Source organism: Carcharhinus amblyrhynchos, chromosome 5, assembly GCF_965287045.1.
Source record: "Carcharhinus amblyrhynchos chromosome 5, sCarAmb.v2.hapA, whole genome shotgun sequence".
NCBI classification, from domain to species: domain Eukaryota; kingdom Metazoa; phylum Chordata; class Chondrichthyes; order Carcharhiniformes; family Carcharhinidae; genus Carcharhinus; species Carcharhinus amblyrhynchos.
Window position 1 is genome coordinate 68,208,039 of NC_137328.1, and position 26,659 is coordinate 68,234,697.

At 37.7% G+C, this 26,659-nt stretch overlaps 1 protein-coding gene across 3 annotated transcripts; it reads left to right on the forward strand.

The window, feature by feature from the left end:
• Nucleotides 1-1,769: 1,769 nt before the first annotated feature.
• Nucleotides 1,770-26,610, forward strand: lox (lysyl oxidase). 3 transcript variants are annotated; one of them, XM_080188960.1, is made up of 7 exons: nucleotides 1,770-2,918; nucleotides 3,074-3,182; nucleotides 4,019-4,156; nucleotides 14,306-14,462; nucleotides 17,981-18,076; nucleotides 18,158-18,273; nucleotides 21,517-26,610. In XM_080188960.1, the coding sequence occupies exons 1-7, from the start codon at nucleotides 2,156-2,158 to the stop codon at nucleotides 21,521-21,523; spliced, it is 1,386 nt and encodes a 461-aa protein (XP_080045086.1). In that variant the 5' UTR covers nucleotides 1,770-2,155; the 3' UTR covers nucleotides 21,524-26,610. The 3 variants fall into 3 exon arrangements, with proteins under 3 accessions (XP_080045086.1, XP_080045087.1, XP_080045089.1); XM_080188961.1 differs by lacking the exons at nucleotides 1,770-2,918; nucleotides 3,074-3,182 and adding an exon at nucleotides 3,436-3,621; XM_080188963.1 differs by lacking the exons at nucleotides 1,770-2,918; nucleotides 3,074-3,182 and adding an exon at nucleotides 3,846-3,911.
• The last annotated feature ends 49 nt before the right edge of the window (nucleotides 26,611-26,659 follow it).

Sequence of the window (26,659 nt, forward strand, 5' to 3'; positions counted from 1 at the left end):
CGGGGGCACCAGGAAAGTAATACTGAAGTGAGACACTGTGTGGCGCAAACGCGGATACACACACACCAGTTAGAGAGAATGAGGAAATGCAGTGAAATCGTCTCTCAGCGAAGATACTGGCTGGAACCGGTTCAGATTTACACTTCTAACCGTAGTTGACAAAACTTTAATATAAACTACTTGAATATATATTTACTACTTTAATCTACTTCAATATATATTGTATCCTAGTGACTACTGAGGTGGTTTTGGATGGGTGACGGTTCAATTAGCGCAGAGCTAAGACTGATCATGTTTGAACGGAATTTAGTTTTCTTTACACAAAAGTTGGGGGAATCGCGGTGAGCAATGAATTCATTTTAATGAAAGGTCTCGGATTTCTCCGAACGAAAACTTGCCCAGCGAAATTCTTTTCCACAGCGGAGAGAACATGTAACCCGGAGACTTCAACCGCTAAAATACCGTTCAAAGAGAGTTTAAAGATTGAAGATTGGTCTGAATTATATCGAAAAGAATTGATAAAATCACACATGACTTTTTGGTTGTATTGGGGGAGTGTGGAAGTGTACTGTCTATGAGTGTTATAGATGAGTTTCTGAAAACATTAATACCGCTAGAAACTGTTTCAGTCATCCTTAATCAAACAAATCTTTCGACATTAATTTCCACACGAGACCGCACTGGTTTCCTCAGCTTCACTTTATGACTTTCATCAGGGTTATTTTGGCGGTTCTTTAAACTGAATTACAGTATTCAAATGAAAAGTGAAGACACAAATATTGACCCGTGTGGCATTTTCCAGATAGTTATTTGTCCTGTGCTATTTACGGTTTCAGACATAAACAGTAACCAATTATATTCCACATTTTGTAACTGATCATTTTCTGTCCCTGTAGAAAGCAGGCACTCCCTACAAAAACATGTCAATTCTAAAAATGGGGAAAAACATTTAGATAATTTGGTCAGAGGCGCCCATGTCTCAAAATGACAAATATCACTAAAAGTCAACAGGTTTTTTTCTCCAAAACGTAAGAATTTATAATCACGCTCGAAAAGGCAAAACCTCACTTCATCCAGAATCAAATTTGTTTTCAGATTTAAGTAACGGTCTTCAGACGACCATTAATTACTTATCTAACTTCAGAGTTTATATGATTAGATGTTAATTGAAACTGAGGTGGCCTAAAGTTTGCTTTGATGAGATCTGTAATGAGTTCCCCATTTCATACACTAACACAGGTCCCATCCAGTCAATTTTAACATCTGTTTTCAGATGTAACAGTAGGGATCTAAAATATTTGATACACATTGAGATCCTAAATCGCTTGTATATATCTGGGTCTTTACAGTAAAATTAACATAATTAAGGTGATGGTAAGTCCACTGGCATCGATGAGAAGCTAAATTCTTCAACTAGACTAAACTTGAAATTAGAGACACAACCCCGCCCCTTAGAAATGAGTGAAACGGGGTTTGCTTTAAAATTAAGGTACATAAACCACAAGACGACCACATACTGTTTTCCGTCTCTAATTTTCTCTGGCTGGTGTTCTGCTTTCTGATGGCAAGACAACATAACATGGCACATGCGGCGATCAAACCTCAATCACAGCCGCCCTGAGGCACCCTTCAACTCCCTCAAACCTCCGCGCCATGTGTTATTAAGTTTTGCCTGGATCGGCATGCTGTTCCGCATGATGATCTAATTTTTTTGTGTGTGTGCATACTTTGGCACAACCCACCGGTTAGTTGGCGAGCCGCAAAACGGATGGTTGTCTGGGGCCATGAAATTCCTTCGTGTCGGCTGGAGTGGAGGAAGGGAGCGAGGATGGAGGGGAACTGTCAAACTGCACGTTCTTAGGCATTACGTGAACAAATAGCGAGTAGCCTGGGAGCAGGTTGTGTAACTTTGCGAATGTGCCAGCAACTTTAAAATCCCTTCCTCCTTCTCCACTCCAGACAGTACCAAGAAAATGTGAGGCACTCTATACAGCTGCAACTTTTGGCAAGCCGGCTCTTGATCCTCTTCGCTATATTCTGTGTGCACATATATATATAATGTTCTGAAGAATCACATTGACTTTTACATTTAAAATATATTTGAAAAAAATTTTCTGGGGAATTACAATTTCCCCGCTTCCCTTGATTTAAAAAGATGAATTATCCAACGTTAATGTCTTTAATCAAACTTTTTGGTCTTTACTTGACTTGCCTGGCTCGAGACGTCGATGGACAACAGCAGCAGCAGGAGGAAGGGGAGAGCTCGGCGGCGGCTGTTTGGCGCCAGCGAATTCAATGGCGAAACAACGGGCGCGTTTATAGTTTGCTGAGCCTGGGTTCCGAGTACCAGCCGCCCCAGGGCTCAAGCGGCAGCAACAGCCTCTTCCTGCTGAGTGACAGTGACACCAACAGCACGGTGGGCAGCGACAGCGCCAGGGACTCCCGGAGGAGAGCCCCATCATCAGCCCAGTCCCCCCAAAGAAGCTCCGGTGCCCGGGCCGCCCGACCGCCGGGAGACTCCCCCTCATCCACATCCCAGCAGCGCACCTCCGGCGCCAGGCGGACAGCTGCCAGCCGGTTGTGGCAAAGCACAAGTAGCAATAGTGCCAGGTCTTCGGGAGCCCGGAACCCCTCCGGTGCTAGGGCTCGGGCCAGCGGGGTACCCGGGCAGGCGGCTCGGGAGACCCCAGCCGCTTCCTCCACCAACCCAGGTAGCAGGGAGCCACCTGCAACTGGCCAGGACACATCGGGCCAGAGTCCTGGCAGGGCTGCCAATGAGGATGTCATGGTCGGAGATGATCCTTATAACCCCTATAAGCAAACTGATGACAATCCCTACTACAATTACTACGATACATACGAGAGACCCAGGGTTCGACCCCGCAGACCTGGGTACGGTACCAGGTACTTTCAGCATGGTAAGCCCTATTACTAAAACCTAGAATTTATTAGAAAAGAACATTGTCTTTTTTTAATTTCTGAAAATAGGAACAGTTAATCGATTGAAAATACACCCTTATGCTTGCTTTGATGCCTAATTAAATTAAAATCAATGCATTTTTTGAATCTGTAGGTTTGCCAGACTTAGTTCCAGATCCATACTATATTCAAGTCTCAACCTACGTTCAGAAGATGCACATGTACAACCTTAGATGTGCTGCAGAGGAGAATTGCTTGGCAAGGTACAGTCTGCACCATAATCAGAAACATGTGCACTCATTCTTGCATCACTAACTGCACCCTTAACTCGTTTCCTTCCTTTGCACTGTAATTCTTACCGGCAGCTTCTCTCAACCCCTCAAGACATTTTAGCCATTTAATTCCCTGCCCGACCTCATCCAGATTGCCTGCACCAGGAAGATCTCAGACAGCCTCTTATAGTGGAAAACAGTCACAGAAAGTAGTAATCTTAGCAGCTGTATTGGCGCATCAGCTGTAATGTGGTTGTGAAGTGGTTTTGAATTTGGTGTAAATGTTAACTATGTGCAGCAGCGGGCATTCGGAATCCGGAGCTGAAGAGGTTTCGGCAAAGTGCAGCATGAGCATAGTGTGCACGACTGGATTGGATTAGATTACTTTTGGAGCAATACCAGCCCCCATTTCTGGATTTGTATTTTCTGTGTACGTGTAGAGGACTACAATTCTTGCAACGACATATTTTAAGTTTAAAAAATCGCATTTCTATCATTTGGCGAAATAACTGAATACATTTGAATCATTTCTTCTGACTTATCCATGTGATAGAAATGAAGACTTGAGGATATGAAAAAAATTCGCTTGGTTTTCCAAAACTTAGCCACTTCCAAAGTACAATTCAAATAAAGATTATAAATGTAACCATGGCAGCTTTTACGCGTCTGAAACTTAGATTTTCACAACAGCCATTGGTTTTTCGATTCAGCTTACACCAGGTTAGCCTGAACATGTCTGTTCGTCCATTGAGATATAATGAGTGTTTTTTTATATTAAAATGATGTTTAGTATGTGATGGTTCTCTCTCTCCACTGTTTCCTTGTAGTTCAGCCTACAGTGCGGACGTCAGGGACTATGATATGAGAGTGTTGCTAAGATTCCCGCAGAGAGTCAAGAACCAAGGCACAGCAGATTTCTTACCAAGCAGACCTCGTTATTCATGGGAATGGCATAGCTGTCATCGGTAAGTGAGAACTGCAGGGTAATCTGCACTTGGTTCCATTATCAAGTTTCAAACAGATTTGTGGATTGCCCAGCGACATTTCAATGATTATTTTACTTTGTTTTCTTAACATCACCCTCTTATTTGCAGCCAATTTTCCCATTTTTTTCTTTTTGTTCTTCCTTCATTTTCTTGCACCTGAGCTCTTATCCAACTGGGGGCAAGCTGGAGGAGCATGAGAGGGACTTCATTACAGTGGCGTGCTCAAACGGAATTGAGCCCAGGATCCAAGTTTAGATTGTGGCACAGTACAGGAGAGGTGCTACACTGTTGGAGGTGCACTCTTTGGGACGAGACTTTATACTGAGGTGGACATAAAAACTATTTTGAACAAGAGCAGAGGGATTATCCCTGGTGTCCTGAGCAACATTTGTGACTCATGCAACTTCACTAAAATAGATTATCTGGTCAATGTTATTGCTGTTTCTGGGAGCTTGCTGTGTGCAAATTGGCTGCCATTTTCCTACATTATTGTAGTCTAGTCATTGTTATAAAGTCATTCATTGGCTGAAAAGTACTTGGGGATGTCATGTGGTCATGAAAAATAGTATATAAATGCAAATTTTTTGGATTTCACCCCCCCCCCCATTTAAGACAGCTACACTGTCAATATTAATCTGTTCCAAACGACAACAGTGCAGAACTTCTACAAGTTCTACAATGCTTGTAAAGCAATAGTATCACTATCAGGACTATAACATGCAAATTCAATAGAGCTTGAGTAATATGGACATAAAAAACCCAGAACATTTACAGCACACAAGGTCAACAGAATAAGGATTGCTCTAATGGCAGTTCTTGTTATTATAGTGTAGCATGACAACATCATACTATGTGCAGTGTGGTCAGATAACATTAATGCCCAATGACATGTAGAATTCTATCAATGTGAGATATAAGTCAAAATATTGAGGATGCTGGAACCTGAAACAAAAACAGAAACTGCTGGAAAATCTCAGCAGGTCTAAAATTATCTGTGGAAAGAGAATAGAGCCTTAATCGAAGCATTGAGGGCCATCCAGACTCAAAATATTGGCTCTATTCTCTCTTCACAGATGCTGTCAGATCTGCTGAGATTTTCTGTTTTAGAAATAAGTCAGTTCCTCCTAATTGGGTATACACATGAACACTGATTGGCAATTATATATTTAGTTTCCTTCTTCCGAAGTAAAGACTCAACTTATATTATAACCCTTAGTACCTGTCTTTATCACTGAAAAACAACATCCATTTCTTTGGGGTTTTATTTTCGTGACCCCATCACTTTTTCTTCAGTCCAGTCAGTAGTTGTGAAAATATGCATCTGTGTCAGGGAATGAGTTTATTCATTAGCGCATTATAATAAAAATAAACAATATGTTTCATTATTATACGTGCCTATACTGCTAACATGAGTGATGAATTCTTAACATTTTCATAATATAAATGTTACTTACCACTCAATTGTTCCACAATCAACTACCTAGCTGAAAAAAAGGTATATAAAGCTAAATATATAAAATTAATGTAAGGATTCAATGATGTCAAGAAATAAAATTGAGAACCTCAGTGAGAGACTTACCAAAATGAATATAAAAAGTAGGTTCATACTCTCCTCAAACTATCTTGGGAAAAATGTAGACATTCCAACACAATAAGATGATAAATAAATACTATGGATAATAAACACTTATGGATAATTTGGCCCAGTTTAGCCTTCTGAAAATGCTCCTGTCCAAAAAGGGGCTTAGGAAAATTAATAGAACATGAGATGAATTATGAAAAAACTTGTGCATTATTTAAGAGTAGGAGAAAGTCAGAAAATTCAGACTTAGGGTTAGTCTTTTTAAGGTTTAGGCCATTTTGAGGTACAATCATTGGAATTTGTTTAATTCATTTATGGGATGTGAGTGCCGCTGGTTGGGCCAACATTTATTGTCCATCGCTGAGCAAATTCATGAGTCAACTATGTTGCTGTGGCTCTGGAGTCACATGTAGGCCAGACCGGGTAAGAATGGCAGGTTTCCTTCCCTAAAGAACACCAGTGAACCAGATGGGTTTTTATGACAGCCAAAAATGGTTTCATGGTGATCATCAGATATCTAATTTCAGATTTTTATTCAATTCAAATTTCACCATCTATCGTGGTGAGATTTGAATCCAGGTCCCCAGGGCATTACCATGGACCTCTGGATTACTACACCACTGCCTCCCTTTAACCTTGAAATAAAGGAATAAAGACAGATTCAGGTACTATGTTCAGATTTACAGTAAATCCAAACACCATTCCTAAATACCCATGATATTTTAAACAAAAGTTCTTATCACAAATGTAATCTGAAGAAAGTTGTATTAAAAAAAATGTAAAATAACAATTTTTCAATCCTTTAAAGATCAAAGAACAAGAGAAAAAGATACAGGTATAAACTGTTTCTACCCTTTGACCCCGCTCCACCATTCAACAGAACATGGCTGACTTCCTAACTTATCTCCACCATCCTGCACTATATCCAAGTCATTTAATTCCCAACATGCCCAAAAATCTACTGACCTCTGGCTTGAATATATTCAATGACTTAGCATCTATAGCTCTCTGGAGTAGAGAACTCAAAGATTCACAAACCTATGAGAAGAAATTTTTCATTTTGGTCCTAAATGGCCAGCTCCTAATTCTAGTATTGTGACTACATGTTCCAGATTCCCCAAGAAGGAAAACATTTTCTCAACACTGGCCCTGTCAAGCCATTGAAAAATGTTCTATGTTTCTATCTGATCACCTTACATTCTTCTATATTCTGGGAAATATAGGCCCAATCTCTCAGGACAATGTCCTCACCCCAGGTATGTCTAGAGAACCCTTGGTGCACTCCCTCTAGGCCAAGTATGTCTTCCCAAATTTTATGGCATCAGTGAGGCCACATCTAGAGTACTGTGTATCAAATTGTACACAGTACTCTGATGTGGCCTCACTGATGCTCTGTGTAGTTGTAGTTATGCCCTTCTGCCTTTGTGACAAAAGCTAACATATAATTTCCCTTCCTAATGGCTTGCTGTACCTGTATATTAAATTTCTATTATTTATTTACAAGGACATCTAGGTCTTTTTGAATGCAAGCATCCCAAATAACAAATTCCAACATTTTGCTTCATTAAAAACATTCAAAGTAGTGGTAGATAGAGGGCTATGGAGAAATGGCATGGAAAAGGAGTTGTGATAAGCATAAGAACATAAGAACATAAGAACATAAGAAATAGGAGCAGGAGTAGGCCATCTAGCCCTTCGAGCCTGCCCCGCCATTCAATAAGATCATGGCTGATCTGTTGTGGCTCAGTTCCACTTTCCCGCCCTCTCCCCATAACCCTTAATCCCCTCTCTTATCAAGAACCCATCAACCCGCTTCTTAAAAATATTTAGCGAGGCAGCCTCCACCACTTCAACGGGCAGAGAATTCCAGAGATTCACCACCCTTTGAGTGAAGAAGTTCCTCCTCAACTCCGTTCTAAACCGCCTCCCCTTTATCTTGAGGCTGTGCCCCCTAGTCCTACTGTCTTTTTTGAGCGGGAAGAGTCTCTCCACCTCTATCCTATCCATCCCATTCATCATCTTATACGTCTCAATGAGATCTCCCCTCATTCTTCTAAACTCTAACGAGTACAAGCCTAGTTTATTCAGCCTCTCCTCATAGCTCAATCCCCTCAACTCCGGTATCAGCCTAGTAAACCTCCTCTGCACTCCCTCCAGGGCCAAAATATCCTTGCGCAGGTGCGGCGCCCAAAACTGCACACAGATCATCTATGATCGTATTGAATTTGGGCAGGCTTTAAGGGTCTGGTGGCCCACTCCTGCTTATATTTCTTGTGTACTGATATTAGGCTAAAACAGCATTCTGTTTTTGCTCTCCCATATTTCTTAAATAATAGGATTATATGTATTACTTCATTGAATAGCTGTTTATGCAGCAGATTCTGTCATACATGGATTATCTTTCATTTTGTTTATTAACTTGAAACAACATTGCAAAGTGGGGATGGACTGACCTCAAGTGCACAGGGCTGTGATTTGAATACTGAGGAAGGGAAGAGGAAACTTCTCCCTGCAAAATAAACATATGCAAATAATAAGACTGTTTAACAACATGAAGACAATTTACCCAGATTTTCTTCTGGACTTCCATTGTGGTTACTGATAGAACTAGATATTAAGAATTTATATTATATGCAACTCAGCTTTTTGAGGTAGAGTTCACAATATTATCAGTGTGTAATGGATTGCTTGGAGCACTGTTTGGAACAGAGTGGAAACAGGCTAATGTTTCTATTGTTTTATTCGTTTACCGGTGTGTTTAAGAACTTCCAGGATATAATTTTGTGTATAAAATGCATGTGCCAATGACAGCTCTCACTTTTGTTTTACTATACTCCTCACTTCCAGATGTATTGTATCCCTCATTTCCACCTGTGTCACATTTTCTTGCCCTTCCTGACATTTTCACTTTATGTATACCTTTGTCTGTTATCCAGTCTTTTCTACTGGAGGTGCCTGCCTTTTCTTATCAAATTTCTTTATTCTTCCCGTCTTTGTCTAACACTATGGGTGGAATTTTACAGCCTCGCTCATACTGAAACCATAAAAGCATGTCTGAGATCAATGGACCTTTCCCTGGTTCGCTCATTGCCCATTCCGGTAACATTACGGCCTATGGCTTGAATATTCACCCCAGGCTGGGAGCAAAGTCAGTACTCTGAAAACCTAACCCAGGAGGAAGTACTCTGGAAACTAGGATTTTTGTTCTGGAGTGTAGAGATTTCTGGTGACCGTGATGTGGAAGCAGGTGGGCAGAAGGTCTGTCTTGGTGCACTGGCAATTATCCAATATTTTTTCAAAAGCATTAAAACAAAAAACAGCCCTCACATACTTTCTATGCCCCATCTAAGTCAACTTGTTGCCACCCACCCTCATAGTCCTTCATACCCACCATGCCACTTCATGCTCTCTAACCATGCCCATTACACTTTGTACCCTCCAATCTAATCTCTGCCTTTCCATCTACCGCCATAACCTCTCACACCTTCCATATCAAACTATGCCTCCAGTCACCCTCATTGCCATTTATAGACACTATGCCAAACTATGTCTTCCTCCCCTGCTCATAACTCCTCACACCCTCCATGCTAACGTATGTTCTTTATGCGCCCTCATGGCCCCTTATAGCCCCTATACCAACTAAGTGCCAACTCATGCCACCTATCCACCAGCCTTTTCCTTCAGATCTCCACGCCACCTCACTCAGTATCTACCATGGCCAGCCCTCAGGATCTATGCAGAGGTTAAATAAAATTCATAGGGTGAGACTTTACAGCCTCACTCGAGTGAGACTGGAAATTCCCGCCCAAGGCCAACGGACATTTCTGTTGTCTGCCCCTCATCCGCTCGGATTCCATGGTGGGCAATAGTGTTTATTATAGACTTCCTTTTTGAACACTCATTAATAAAAATCCATTCACTACATTTGCATTTAGCCAACTACATCGTTATAAAAAAGAAACATTTCATTCAAATCCCTTGTGAAAAATATTTAATTCATGTCCTTGATCCCTTATAAAAATAGCTATTGAAATTCATATTTCAAAGAGTCTATAACCACTTGGAGCAGTTGGTCAAACTGAAATAGAAGGCACTCCATTGTGATAATGCAACATTGTGGAATCAATAATGATAATCAGCAGGCTAATGTCAATAGAGAGAGTGAAATAGCAAGCAATTTTTTATACACTTCACTGTGATTTTACAAAGATTTATTGGTTAGGAATTTTAAATGCCTTGATAGTTGCTTTTGACAGTTTCTCTTGACAGTTCCAATGAATTTATGCACATTCATATCCACTTTTAACAATCTCAAAGATCATCTTATCTCTCTGAAAAGTGCCCTGTGACCATATTCAAAGCGATATTATATCTCTCCAAAAGGGTAGCTCATCTCTCCAAAAGACTCACACAGTTTAGATCTGTTCTTATCAAGTATAGTCTGCACATATTGTGTTTCCCATTCCTAGCTAAGGAAAACCAGACAAGACTCGAGGCAGCTGATGTTTCATATGGGCAGCTTCCCCCACAAAATGCACATGTGCAAATCCCAACCCAGCCCCATTCCTGCCCCTGTGAAAATGATGGGTGGACTTACAGATTTTAGCCTCTTTCACCATTTTTTGCAACATGTGAGAGGTTCGTTGTCATTCTGAAAATTCAGGCCCATTTCTTGCACAAATACACAAGGTGTGACTTGCTTCATGTTTCTATTTCTCACGGTCATTTAGCAGTGACAGAAGAGTCTCATGGGAAAAGTATTTCTCTTGAATTTATTCCTCAGCCATTTCACACAAGCGTTGTGAACTCTGCGTTGAATTACTGGATTTTGACACTGGAGCATTTTTGCTTCAGAAGCATTATTGGATCAATATTATCAATGTGCCATGATTGAGTTTAATTTTCCTAGTATCATAACATTTCATTTAACAGAAATGTACATTTTAATAACATGCACTGAGATTAGTCGGTTGATATTTTTTAGAAATGGGAAGTTAGCTCAATTTCGATGAGAAAGAACATTATTGATGAGAAAGAATATTAGTGACCGGGATTATAAAGTGGTTACCAATTTAATGGTTAGATGAATATTGAGTTAAATGATAATTATTTTCTGAGGTATTTGAAAAAATTGAAGAAGATGTCTGCAAGTTCATTCTTATTATGCAGTTTCCATTATTAGTAATATTAACATAGTAGGGTAAAATGAAGGGATTTTAATGGTTGGATGAGGGGACAAACTAAATACAATATAGGAAACAGTGGAAAATGGACTATTAATATCTATACTATCTTTCATTAGCTTTGGTCTTGTTTGTGCACTCGTGGCTTAGCTTTTCTAATATGCTGATTGACAAAAGCCCTTCACAGGTGGAAAAAGTAGTTTTCCCATATAGTTGCTAAATATATAATCAGAATAAAATATTCCATGTGTGAGAACACTGGGAGACTAATTGTTCTGTAATAAAATTTCAACAATTAAAATTACAGCTCTTGGATTCAGTACTGCTGGCACCTGTAATGGAAAAATAAATCAGCTGTGCATAAAGATGAATCGGTTGATTTGGCAATGGTGACAAAGAGGGTGCTAATGTACTAAGGTTTTAATATGTCAGCAGTTTGTTTTGGCATAGGTTAAAGCCAATCCATCTATTTAAAAAATAATCAGGGTAAACTCCTCCAACCTTTGTTCAAATTCTGTCTTTCTAGTCTTATACCAGCTGTGGCCAAGATAGAGGCGTGTGTTGAAACCTCTGCTACACTAAGTAATTGCTAAAAGTGATCTGGGTGATTCTCCATCCAAATGCAAAATAATTTGTTCAGCAAATTATCCAGTTTATAGCTCACAAAAAGTAATTTAAGATTAAGAAATGATTGGTATGGAAACTGAACTTGAATCATACCATGTCAAGGCAATATGGTTTGAATTTTTCAGATGGCAGGGGCTCACCTCCTGAACCCCCCCGACTCTGACTGCCTTGCAACCAATTTATTCTCAAATGAGTGTTGATTGACAAGGCTATTGGGTACGTAAGTGGAAGAATACCTGAAGAAACTGGTTCGGAGGGGCAACATTAACGTTCACAGGGCAAGTAGCAATAACTCTATTTTGACCTTACCCTCTCCCAACAATGATCTTAGCATCTTGGGGCCCCCAGCAGTTGACTGAAGGCATCTACACCCGTGAACAAGAACACAGCAGTAAGCCATTTAGCACTTCTACTGTTGCCTCGGAATGGTGCTCCAGGTGTACTTTATACCATGTTCATATGCAGTGCAATTTAGATTGACTGCCTGTGCAGAAGAGGGCAGGAAATTGCAATTCTACAGCAGCATTTTGAATTGTTTCTAGTGATAGAATAATAGCTAATTGCTGTATTGATAACATATTTATTTTGATATAATAGGAAACAATTTAGCTTATCTTACGTAAGGAGTTACACCACTACTAAATAACATTTAATTTCCATGCTGCATTAGACAGTAATGTCACACAAGAGAATAACTTGATGTTGTAACTGTTATCTTATGATCTCATAAATTAACCTAATTACCATACACATTCCTCATCATCATGTCATTCTTAAAAAAGCCCCTAATGCAATCTTGAAGAAGATTATATATAATGGTGTTGCTTGAGAGCAAGGAATAAGAATCTGGATTTTAATCTGGGGGTGAGTTCTGAGCCTGGAGATGCTATTATGCCATCAGGAAATCCAGAAGAACAGGTTTTTCTAAAACAAAAACAGAAAACGCTGGAAAATCTCAGCAGGTTTTACAGCATTTATGGAGAGAAAATGGAGCTAACATTGAGTCTAGATGACCCTTTGGTGGACATGGGGGGGTCAAGGGTGGATTTTTTTAAGAGTTGATTATGGCAGTTTTCAAGTCTTCTTAAATTGGTTGGTTAGCAGTTTAGTAGGAATTGGGTCAAGAGAGCAAGTTGGTCTCATGGATTGGTTAAAATGGAGAAGGCTTGAGGTAGGAGATGAAATTCAGCGCTTGGCTAGATAGAGGTTTAAGCATAGTTTTTAATGATCCTTAAGTAGTACGTGTTTTTGAGTAAATGATTTTGATGAGGGAAGAATGATATCCCATAGAGCTTGGCACAATGAAAGCAAATCTGTTGTAATGTAGAAAATGTGCTACCAAATTGCCAACATCAAACTCCTACAAATGGATGTGTGATAATCACCAGATCATTTGTTTCTTTTTCTGATGTCCATTGAAGGATATATCTTATCCAGGACATGATGGTTAACTCCCCTGCTCTTCAAAATAATATCATAATTTAGGTCAACTTGAGAGGGCAGATGGGACCTTATTTAACTTCTCATTCAAAACACGACACTTCTGACAGTGCAGCCATTCCCTCAATACTGCAGTGAAGCATCAGCCTAACATCTTGTGCTGATGTCCTGCAGAACCTTCTGACTCAAATGGAAGCTGCATCAAGTGGAATGACTAGGATGTGTGATGGTCATCACTTTGCTATGAAGGAGGGTATCAAAAGGTGGAGGAGAATGACTGGTAAACATATTAACAGCTGCCATGACATTAATACAGACTGAAAAGCAAAGGCTAGGCAGTTGGGAGTTAAAGGTTTGCATTATACAGTTATATTTGTCAAAAGAACTCTTAAGATACCATTAATAGTTATGGAGAAGATTGTAACAGAATATAAGCAATTTATTCTACATAAAATCACCCAAAATTAAATCAACACCCTATTTCTGTGTTTAACATATTAATGGAACTTGCTGTGCACAATTGGTTGCCACATCTCCTACTTTACAACAGCATCTACACTTTAAAAGTACAGTACTATGTTGACTTAAACCACCTTGGGACGTCCTGAGGTTGTGAAAGGTGCTATACAAATGCAAGTCTTTTATTAAAAGATCTGATATAAAATGCAAGTATTCAACTTTATAACTAAATTGCTAAATGACTTAGACTATGAATGTTTCTAACCAATTAGCAAATTGTTGAGTTGGCAAGCTATTTAGCCAAAGCAAACAATGACATTTCCTTTCACAACTTATTTGACATACCCATGTTGCCTCACTTGCCAGATCACCATTTCAAATCTACTTATTCATTATTCCTGTTCTGTTTTACATTAATCCTCATTTTATCTACTTCCTTTGTATAATCATTGGAGTTGAATATACAATAATTACAAAGCCAACACTGTAAATGTTTTTGGTCAGTTAGTTGGCTAACATGCACCACCAAGAAATTCACCATCAAGTTTCAGAGTCTCCAAACTAACCTACTGAAAAACCTACCCAGGTAGAGGTTCATATTTGCTAGATACAGAGTATGAAATCTGTCTTTACAGTGGCACATCCCATTAACTAAAACCTGGAGAATTTAGGCAAGGTTGACAAAGCCAAGGTTTAAAATCCCAAATGGATGCAGAAGTACAGTTGGTAGTTTAACCAGTTAATATCCACAGCCACAGTACCAGTGAGCTTCCTGTAACAACATGTTGTTTGTACCTAAGCACAGTAATAACAATTCTGTTTTGTTTTAAATCACAGGCACTATCACAGCATGGATGAATTTAGCCATTATGACCTCCTGGACGCCAGCACTCATAGAAAAGTTGCTGAAGGACATAAGGCCAGTTTTTGTCTGGAGGATACCTCTTGTGACTATGGATATTACAGAAGATATGCTTGCACAGCACATTCACAGGTATGTAAAACACAATTTAATATTACACAGCTGCCAACCAATATTCATATTACAAATGAATTAGACTAATTTGCTCTTTTATGTGTCATCTGTGGCTCCGTTAGTAGCACATTCATCTGAGCAAGAAGGTTGTGGGTTCAAGTCCCAGGCCTTAAGAACAAAAATCAAGACTGACAATCCAGTGGAGTATTTAGAGAGTGCAGCATTGGCAGAGATACTGTCTTTCGGTTTAGAATTAAACAGACAGCCTGTCTCCTTTCTCAGGTGGATGCAAACAAATCCATTGCACTATTTTGAAGAGGCATAGTGGAGTTATCCCTTGTGTCCTGGTGAATATTTATCCTTCAATCAATATTTTTAAAAAACAGAACATTTGCTTGTTATCACATTGCTGTTTATGTGCAAGTTAGCCTCTGTATTTCCTATATTTTTAAAATTCATTTATTGGATGTGTCATTGTCGAGACCAGCATTTATTGCCCATCCCTAGTTGCCCTTAAAAGGTGGTGATGAGTTGCCTTCTTAAACCACTGCAGTCACTGAATGTAGGCACACCCACAGTGCTGTTAGGGAGAGCGTTCTGGGATTTTAGCGACAATGAAGAAACAACGATATATTTCCAAGTCAGGATGGTGAGTGGTTTGGAGGGAAACTTCCAGATGGTGATATTTTCAGGTATCTTGTCCTCCTAGATGGTAGTGGTCATGGGTTTGGGAGGTACTGCTTAAGGAACCTTGATGAGTTCCTCCAATGCATCTTGTAGGTGGTACACATTGCTGCCGCTGTTCATTGGTGGTGGAGGGATTGAATGTTTGTGGAAGGGGAGCAATCAAGTGGGCTGCTTTGTCATGGATGGTAGCAAGCTTCTTGTGTGTTGTTGAAGCTGCACTCATCCAGGCAAGAGGAGACTATTCCATCATACTCGTGATTTGTGCCTAGCAGAAGGTGGATAGGTTTTGCGGGGTCAGGAGGTGACCCCAGGATTCCAAGTCTTTGACCACAATTACAACAATGAATAAAATTTAAAATACTTAAATGGCTGTAAATTGCTTTGACAGATTCCGTGGTCACGATAGTTTCCAAAAAAAGGCTTCCTTTTTTAAAAACGGGAAAAAAACACTACCTATGAATGATCTTTTTTCTGGGTTGTAATTTTCTATCAATCTGACTGTATAATCAAACAATGATTAATTGCGGGCTTGATACAAGGGAAGGCATAAGCAACGTAATCTCTTTACGTAGCGATAACCCAACTGGAAAGAAAGGTGATATAAATGAAATTATATGTCAGACAAGCTTAAGGGTTCAAATAAACTAAGCAGAGGTAGATGGTACTAAACCCAGAGCTTTACAAAACATAGGGCAAAGGTTATGAGCCGTCATGAATGTGTTGAACACAGGGAAGCACCAGTAAGTTAAAATCTGGCAAACTTAGTAGTCACTTTCGGACAATAAAACCAACGAAGGCTACTAAGTTGCACTTGCTGTGACAGAATCAACTCTGAGAGGTAAACCTGAAGATTACTGGTACAATTGTTAAGATGGTAAAACAACAATCAAGATGGATTCTTGACTTTTGTGATGAAATGGCATCTCAAGTGGACTTGGTGCATCTGGAGTTCCAAAAGCATTTGATAAAGTTTTGTAAATAGACCATCCACTAACATTACTGAAGTAGGGATAAGGAATGAATGAATAAGTTTCAAGCTTCAGTTATATACAGTAGGAACTTTTTGAAGGATATATATGTAAGGATGCCGGAAAAATAATGCCAAATACCAACGACTGGAAACAAGGAATGCAGAGGAGTTGGGGAATTGCTGATTTTCTGTTTTCCTTTTTAATTTTCCTTTTTTTCATGAGCATTTGTTGAACTGAGGGCAGTTAAGAGTCAACCACATTGCTGAGGGTCTGGAGTCACATGTAGGCTAGACCATGTAAGCATGGCAGTAAGTATTTATATTACATAAATATTGTAGTATATTTATTACTTGGAGTTTAGCATTTCTCAAAGTACCCTTGTTATTATAATAAATTGTATTTGTAACACTTATTTTTTGCATGCTTTTGTTTTATTTTATGCATTTAGCATGAGATCTAAGTCAAAATGATTAAGGGGATTTAATATTGAAATAAATCAAGCTAATTCTAGGAATTCCAAACGTCAGTAAAGCATCATGTTCTTTGGAACAGAAGAATATTTATGTTACAGCCCCACAGTTCTGAAGTGCTGACTTACTTTACAGAGGTAAAAAGTACCACATTTATAATGTAGATTAGCTTTTACAGCAGTGACTCATTTCATTTACACTTGAGTCATTAATTTTACAATATAATAGGCCTCCCCACAATTGAAATGGGAATTAATATTTTGAAAAGAGTTAGCAATTACTTAGGCAGATTCTGTCCTTCTAAATTCAATGTATCTGTTCATGCACATGAAGATTGTTTTAAACTTTGTATTTGCAACCATTTAGCATTGGGTGGGTAAGATCCAAACAAATTAGTGATAGCAAAATTCTTAGAGGTCTTGCAAAATTTCTTTAACTTCAGTATGGCTATAAGATACCTGGCCTGATGTACTGACTCAGCAGTTTATGGCACAGTGGGAAGGAGTTGTACACCAGCAAATCTACTTGCTTCTGTTGCTAATCTAAAATAACCACTGGTAGCAACAGGGCATCACATTTATTTGCATTTTGTGGACAACTCATGATCTGGTTTTGGTGTGAATGTTTTTGAAACTATGGTTTGTATCCGATCATTGCAAGTACACCCATGGATGTTACATATTGTCACCATTGGGAAAAAAAGTCCCATGGAACATTATATTCCATAAGGATCATATGCATCAAATGATATTAAACAGAAAAATATTTATATGAAATTTCTTTGAACTAAACTTCACTGTTGAATAGTACTGAAGGCCCTTTCATAAATAGTGTCATTCAAGTTGTTTGATGTGGACTTTTAAACCAAAATGACTGAAAAATGCATATTTTACTGAAATGTTGATCAGGTCATTAAAATTATTTAATAAGTTAACATAAAATGACCCATTGAATCATGCTTGCACAAATTGCATGCACACTCAGTCAAGTAAGTCTGATCACACAGTGACAAAGTCAAATGTATGAGTGTTTAGCATTTATTTGACTGAATTAACAGTTCAGAGGTCATAGACATAAATCCTCTCAAATTAGGAATAAATCTACCACTAGGTAAAATGGCTATCAAAGTTGCCTGGTTGTTTTAAAAAGCTAACTAGTCCACTAATGCCCTTTGGGAAACAGCTACTCATGTGATTTTAGATGAGTTCTCCCAGGGCAAACAGGAATGGGCAGTAAAACATCCCAAGAATCAAGAAAGATTCTACTGACAACAAAACATCCCTAAAGGATAAACTGATTTAGGCTGGACAGATGAATGGGAGTAATTTGTCATCAAACTACTTATTAAACTTCCAGATTTTTCAAAATGCTTTCATAGTTTTCTCATAAAAATTCAATTAATTTGCAGGGATTGAGTCCAGGATGTTATGATACCTACAATGCTGATATTGACTGCCAATGGATCGATATTACAGATGTTAAGGCAGGAAACTACATACTGAAAGTAAGTGAAGTTAAACAGTTATCACGGAATAAGAATGACACCACAGGGATTGTTACTAATGTAAATTTCCTTATTCTACAGGTTGCAGTAAATCCAGGCTATTTGGTACCAGAATCTGACTACAGTAATAACGTTGTTCGTTGTGACCTTCGCTATACAGGCCACCATGCTTATACCTCAGGCTGTAGGATTTCACAGTAAGTGCTCATGAAATTAAGTAATAGATAATTTACCAATTTTGAGGACAAAACAAGTCTTCTTACATACATAAAACATCCAAGTTGGTATAAAATATGCTGTAATATATTGCAATTTTAGCAGAAAGATACTAAATGAATAAGGAATGCACTAATGCTTGATCTGTTTTATTTAGACTAGTGAAATGTTGAAATCAAATAGATATTGTTTTTAAATCAATTTCTTTATGAGAAGGAAAATTCAGAGATGATGATACTAGTAAATCAGATTATAGTACTTCAAAAACGTTCTGAAATTGCCATTGTATGTTCACTATAGTAAATCACAGAAGTATTCAAATGAAAACACAAAATTGGACCCATGTGTCTGTAACATCAGTTACATACATTTCTATGTGTAGTCTTTAAAGATGAGATATTAGAATATATATTTTGCTCAAAACATACAGCACATCCCCTTAAACCAGCTTCAAAAAAACATCTGCCATTAGTTTGGCTGATTGCTGATTATTGTGCCATTTCATTCTCTGGCATTAAATTGCTGTGGACAGAACTAATACTATATCTTATTATATAGCAAGATATAACAATCAAATTTCCAGGATTGGGAATAATTCCCTATAATGACATTAATCAGATATTTCTGAATCTTGATTTATTAACAGAGCAATTGGATTGAAAGCCCGAACTATAGAAATAACTGCAGTGCAGACTTAGTCGACCTGGTTGTTGTAACAATCATTTTTCTCTTGGTTTTGCATTTTAATCAGCATGGATTTTTTAAAATCCTGCAATGATGAACTTAACTGAAAGAACCTGGGCAGTGGGGGTGGGTGGAAGGAATAAGCATTTTGTCAATTCCGAAGATTATGGTTGAAGGTAATGGCTATGTACAGTCAGCAGAAAAAGGGGTACAGGACAGCTGAGCGCAGAAAATTTATTTTTCTAACTATATACTACAACATTCATTAGAAAATCATGGTCCTATTAACTCCAGAGTTACAACAATTAACAGTCTCAGATTATCTTATGTTATACCCTGCTTTCATATACAAATCTTACATTGTTGATTTGCAACTCTAGGTTTTACCTCCCATTTCATATCTACTTTTTGTAGAATTATTCTGCAACAAATCACACCATAAAGAAGATACATCTTCTATGCTACTCCAAATTAGGCAACAAAAACGCTATTTGCAGAGTTCTTTGCTAATTTTCCCTGGCCCAACTGCTATGTTCACTCATGTCCAGCAAAGTAATTGGTGTTAATCTCACTGGCATGGCATTTCTTATTCTTCCATTTAATTTTTATTCACTTATGTTCATGGTTCTACTGTCTTTTCTAAACTTTACTCATCACAATTGATGACATGAAGCATACTGAGCCAAGTTTATTGATTCTTGGAATCTTCAAGCCTGTTGCTGTGAACTATTGTTGTTTTCTTTTCCCTTCTGCAATCATTCCTATGATCCTTTCCTATGAAATGGCACAATAATCAGAAATCAGCCAAACTAATGGCAGATGTTTTTTGAGGCTGGTTTAAGGGAATGTGCTGTATGTTTTGAGCAAAATATATATTCTAATATCTCATCGTTAAAGACCACACATAGAAACGTATGTAACTGAAAACCAATTTTGTGTTTTCATTTGAATACTTCTGTGATTTACTATAGTGAACATACAATGGCAATTTCAGACATTTTTGAAGTACTATAATATAAGTCTCTGAAATGGTATGCAATTCCTTCTTTCCTTTTGATGCTAGCTTTTCTAAAGAACAAATTGTCCTTTTGACTTTTTAAGAAAAATATCTCAGCTCCGGTGCTAATGGCTTAAAACAAAATTCAGAAGATATCTAGAAATGGCTGACCAATATCAAATTTGAATTTATCTGTTGAATCCTCCATTTTCTGGTCCTAAAGAAATTTCTTAAATTAATCTCAAGATTTGCATCTCCCAGTTTACCGCTACTGAATATGAACTCTATCCCTCCTCCAGTTGACAGGCCTTTATTAACATTTGCAATGTTCATTCTATCCTTAAGTAAAAGCTTTTTTGCCTTGCATGCATTTTTAAAGTTATGAAAATTGCTTTGAACTCACAAATTATCCACCACTTTCAAAGTCATGGCTTGATCCATGTTGTCAGTGTTAACTCTGAAGAATGTCTTCTGTAACCATGTACTTCTGTAGAGGTGCAACTCCATTTGTTTGTGAAGGTATTTCAGCAGTTTTGTTTCTGACTAAGCGCCAATCATGATCATCTATCACTTTCCTGTAAATAATTAAAGTACGTATTTCTTTACAGCAAAGTCCTGAACTAAATCAGTAGTGTTTTTGCCAAATTTCACCGTATTTAAAAATTGCTGGAAAAGAGATGCATGCTAGTGAAGCTTTTGTTCTTGCACTCATCAGGTTAGATACACAAGGATACCAATTATAAAAAATTATACTGTATGAGAAGAGAGTTCTGATTGGTTTGCAAGTGGGCTCGAATTGTTAGAGGCATTTACATGAAGAATGTACCAGAAAACACTTCACTACCAAGCTTTTATTTAAATTCAAACCAGACAGATTGATTCTTATTGATCAAAGCAATGCCATGGGGAATGAATCAGTGAATGGTTGCTTTTGTTTAGTTGAAAAAGGTGCAACATTGAACACGCTTCTTTTTGCATTCCCCTTGGCAACACTTCTGCCAATCAACCACCACTTGTCAGCCAATCAGCACCGTCTTCTCAGTCAGTATAAAGTGTTGTTTCCTTTACAACTGGAGTTCTTGTGTATCTGTTCTGAAGAGTACAAGATCTCTTTTTTCAGCAATACTGAAATTCTTTTCTACCAAATGACTATTCTCTACATTTCGAAGTCTGAAAATAATCCAAATGGTACCGTAGAAATTTAATATTTTTTGATAAAATACTTTGAGATTAGATAGTTACTGGCCTGACAGTGGCATCTATTCCTTGAGATCTTTAAATTCCACAAACATAAAAAAAAAATCAAGCTTGACAAAAGGGCATTTAAACTATTGAAGCTAATCCCTTTAATACTCAAATTTTTGCATCTTAATATCCCAAAACATTAAAAAATATTACTTTCCTTTGCCTGTTTGTCAGATTTATTTCAAATACGTATTACTCTTTGAATAAATAATTGTTCCTAGGTGCTTCACACCTTTGATAAAGGTTTGTTTGGTAAATAGTGTGCAAAATTCACCTGAACTCATTTTTTTCTTTTCAGATACTAAATTCACAGAGAACAAGATGTGTTTAAGAATGGATTGAATCAGTAACATTTACAAGATACAAAACAAGTCAAGCTTCAGTCTCCTTATTTGGCACCATTTCAATTTAAACAACCCCAAACAGGTATTATTTGCAGGAGATGCTGAAATCTATGAGAACAAATGTTTTAAAACCCGTAACACTGTGACTGGGACCTCTGGAACCAATCTTTACTGTTGCAATGGAATCAATTTTGATACTTTAACTCATTCACTACACATTGCCATTGTGAAGGCACTGTCTCCAGTTAACATCCATTTTGCATAGATGCATTCTCCCAGGACCAAGGATTGCAGTGGGATTAGTGCCAAATGGTATTTCATTACTGAATGAGTTAAGAAAAGTTTGGTGTGATTAGACTATATGTAACTTGTAATAGACAATTTATATTTTATATTTAATAGGCACATGACTATTCTAAATCATCCACTCTAAAAAAGCCATTTTCCACCATGGAAGTCACAGCAACCACCAGATGAATAACAGAACATCATAGGGCAGAGCTTGTATCATAAAAAAAGTGGATGAGTTAGAAGAAGACATGTGGTTATGACCAATGCTGTGTTTACATTTAACAGTGATCCAGTTACATTCCACTGCTTTCATTCCAAACAATGAATCCTTTGTTCATTGCAGAATGATTGCCTGCTACCATGCACATTTGACTATGAAAGTTATAATTACAGTTGAAACATTAAAATTGTTTCTGTTTGTTGTGTAGTTATGCACCAAAGAAGTGTAGAAATATGAATTTGCTGTTGCGATGCATTCAAATTCATCAGCAAGGATCCCATTAATGTATATGTGTTATGTACTATTTGATCCCAAATAATACATTATTGAATGTCACTACATTCAGTTGGTTAAGGGCATGTGTGCCTTTTTTGTAAATTTGAGCCTGACCTCTTTATCTGAAGCTCCCCAATGAGTGGTTAAAATTTATTCCTGTGGAATAAATGTTAAAGGCATTTCATCTTTTTTGTTCTACAGTAATAGCTGAGCAGAATTACAAATTCAGAAGCTAAAATCTAATCATTATCATATGAAACTCTGTAAATATGAATGTAAGAATTTAGGACTAAAATAACTTATGATTCAAGGCTTCTGATTTCTAAAAATGATGTCCAAAGGATGGTTAATTTCTATAACTACAGCATCTCTAAAATATTTTACTGTAGAAGAATATTGCTCCAAAAATAACATAATTTAAAGCAGTGTGTAAAAATTAATAATGAAAATGAAATGTAACCATCAAGTTGGTGTAAATTTTCATTTTTACATTTATCTAATTTCTACGCACTGAAAAATCATGACTTATCTGCAAATAGATTGAACTTTTATTTAACTTTATTGATTATAACGTTTGCAAAAGGAAGTTATTAGTGAAGATAAAAAGCTGAACACTTACATACAAACAAATTAATTTCAGCAAAAAGTAAAAGTAGATTTAAAAATAATTTCAATCACTAAAGAACAGGCCTAACATAAGGGACAAAGGACAGATCAAAACAAAAATGGCTTCATGTCTCGAGAATTGTAAAAGCCCTTTTGAGATCCTTGATCAGTTCCACACATATTTCAGGTTAGAATTAGAAGGAATTATATAAGTAAGTATGAAGAAAGAACACAAAAGCAAGAGGTGTGAAGTATGTGGAAATGATGACACAGTTATCTACAACACTCGCAATTCAGAAGACAGGTCAGATATTGACCAAAGTTTATCCTTCATTCATGTCAGTCAAGTGCAGAAATAGTTAATATATAACAATATATGGATTATATTTTACACACCAGTGATTTCAGACACAGGGAAGAATTCTGTGCCCTCCCCTATTAGAGTTTAGTGATGGGGTGAGGGTGGAGGGAGATGGCATTTAATCAGTTGGAAGGAAACTCTACCAATTTCCTGCCTTCACCTCCATAAAGTCTATGGCGGGAAGGTCCATGGACAACCTTCTAGCCCCACCATCAATTCAGATCCCTAAATGATGATGACGACAAGCAAATCTGTGCAAGGTTACTCAGGTTGCTACGGTTTGGGGTCCCTAATTGAAATGTACTCAGTACTTGATTGGTGGACACGGCATTGGGAAGGGGGAGCCTGTTGAACGATCCCTGTCCTTGCAGCTAACTCTTCTCTCTTGAAATGTATCCCCTCCCCTGCCTCCAACATCACATATCTGGCCTGGAATCCAGTGACAATCTTTGGGTGGGTGTCACACTGGCAGCCTCCCTGGGAGTGCTGCCATTCAATAGAGCAGCTGGCCTCTAATTGGCCTTCCACCACTACATTCCCCTCCCCCCCACCACTCACCCTTGGGGTCCTCGATTTTGGAGAAGGCCCACTGCTGGCTCAAGTAGAACAAGATGCAGCAAGCTTTCCTGTAAAGAGGTGACACAGAACACTGGCTGGCTGTCCAGCTGGCAGCCAAGACCCACGTTGCCTTCAAACAATTCAGCCTATAGACAGCTAACCCCATGTAGCGTGGTGATATTTATGAGCATCAGCAAACCCTCACTATTCAATATGTTTTGCAGAAGCAGGATGCATAAATTCTCTGGTTTATGTATAGTATTTGCAGTGCACACTGATTTTAGTGAGGCAATGTATTTTTTGGAGGCCTATTCTGAAGTCGTAGCAAAATGCAGTATGCAGCAAATATACGAAGTTGCTTTGTACTGTCAATATAAGTGACTCATAAAAATGATTCATTTTCTAGTTTAATGAACTTTCATTTGAATGTGCCACCTAAATTACTCAGTGATCCACCCTTTCAAGTACTGTGTAAATGCTGTACAGTTGCTAAGTTGCATTTAAATGACTGAAACACTATTTAACAATAGTGATCCACCTTGATGCATTTGCTACAATTTAAATAATTGGTAGGTGATGATGTTTGTTTCATTTACTGTATTTATTGCACATCATCATGACATGAACCGACAACCTGCACTGCTATAGCCTAGCTATAAAATGAATTGTATTACCAGCTTTAGGGTTCAAGACAAAAAGGAAAACAGTCAGTTAAAGGTTCATTAGTATTATGGATCACATAATAATATTAATCTATCATGCTCATTTTGGTTCTTTGAAAGAGATATCAAATTAATCCCATTCCACTGCTTTTGCTCCACAAACTGCAAGTTTTCATTTTCAAATATATATCCAATTTCCCTAATTATCACTGAATGTAGTTCCATTACTGTTTCATGCAATACATTCTAGGTCATAACCTGTCACATATAAAGCATTCTTGCCTCTTTGATTCTTCTGCCAATTATTTTAACTTTTGCCATTTGCTTACTGACTCTCTTGTCAGTGGAAACAGTTTCTCTTTTAATCTATCAAACCTCATCACCATTTTGAACACCTCAATTGAATGTCCTTTCAACCTCCTCTTTGCTCCAAGGAGACCAATCCTTCTCCAGTCTTTCCACAAAACTATCTGATGCCATGGTTTCGGCATCACCCTCTCCATGGATTCGGCATCATTCTTAAAGTGCGGTGCTCCCAATAAGACATAATTATCCAGCTAGGCCTAGCTAGCAACTTGCAAACGTTTAGCATAACTGCCTTGCTTTCCTATATCAAGCCTCTAATTATAAAGCCAAGAATTTTGTATTCAAGAAAACATTAGAGAATTACATCTCTCCTCCACATTAAAATGGCTGTGCAGACATCCCCCATTCCCACTCGACTCCCATCACCATAGCTTTTTCTAGGAGGCCTAAATCTGATTTTAAGGTGGTCTCAGCTTCCCCTTCTGCGACATACCTTGGTGACGGTAGGCATCCCTGAGTCAGTCTAGATTGATCTACCTTAAGTTTGTCAGCTGCCTCTCTCTGCCCATTTCATTTGGGCAGCTAACAAGAAGGATGTGAATGAGGTCCAGCCATTAAAATCAGCTAAGGTTTCCCACAGAGACTCATAGGCAGGCAGTTAAAATTCACCATGATGTCTGTGTGCCATTTCAGGAGGTTCAGTATTTTGAAAAACTTAACTTTTAAAATCACATAGAAGCTTTTAATCTGGTCACATAAATTTGAGTAGCCAGCGAAGAATGTACATCTAGACAATTTAACACGGTTAGTCGGAATGGCATAATTAATATTAACAGTACACTAAGCATTATTTCCTTGACACAATTGACTTAAATAATCTACTTCAGTCACACAATCATCATTACCTTTTCACTAGGGCAGCAATGCAAGGTTTGACAAGTAGATGTATCACAATTACCTGCTAAATACTGAAAACCACTCTGAAATATAAAATGATGGATTTCATGCTGTCCATTAATCATGTGGTCTAAATGTATTTTTCCAGGTACAATTGTGTCAAAGTTTTTGGCCAGTGCTTAAAAAAAATCAAAATAGAAAAAAATATAATTTTCTTCCATTAGCATGGTGATAGTTGATAAAAATACCGCAGTTACTTATTTGGTGATCCTTGCTTATAGCTGAAGTGCAACATCATTATGCAAGATAATATTGCTTCAATGGGAGTGATATTTACTGGCCCTTGGGGAAATATTTAATCATAAGAAGTCCTAGCACAAATGCAATAATTTTAGGATAGTCAGAAATTAAAGGTAAAGGCTGTGGGCTACAACTTAATAAAATAACAACTTCCATTGTAATGGGTTTTATTCTCAAAGATTTTCTATAATTAATATGCATCTTAGTACAAAGGATGCTATTTCAATTTATAACTTCGTTTAAAAAAAACTTAGTTTCATACAAAATGCAAAGAAAATGCTATTGCTGGAAATATGCTCAGTGATAAGTAAAAAAATGAAATGCCACTAAGTTTACAAGCCTGTTTTGGTGCTTTTCACCATATGTATCTGCTTCATACTGAATTTCATAATTTTTAGCTGCAGGTAATTTTTATTTCTAGAAATCATTGTATCTGTACTTGAAGCTTATAGTTACTGTAATAATTTGTAGATGGTAGATATGTAATGTTTATTGCAGATTTATAATCCAGAGTTATTTGCCTATATCTGATTGTGAGACCTTAACTTGAATAAAAATGTTTTCAACTAGTGATGCTGCTTAGTGACCTTATTTGGATGCATCTAATTCACCTTCAAATG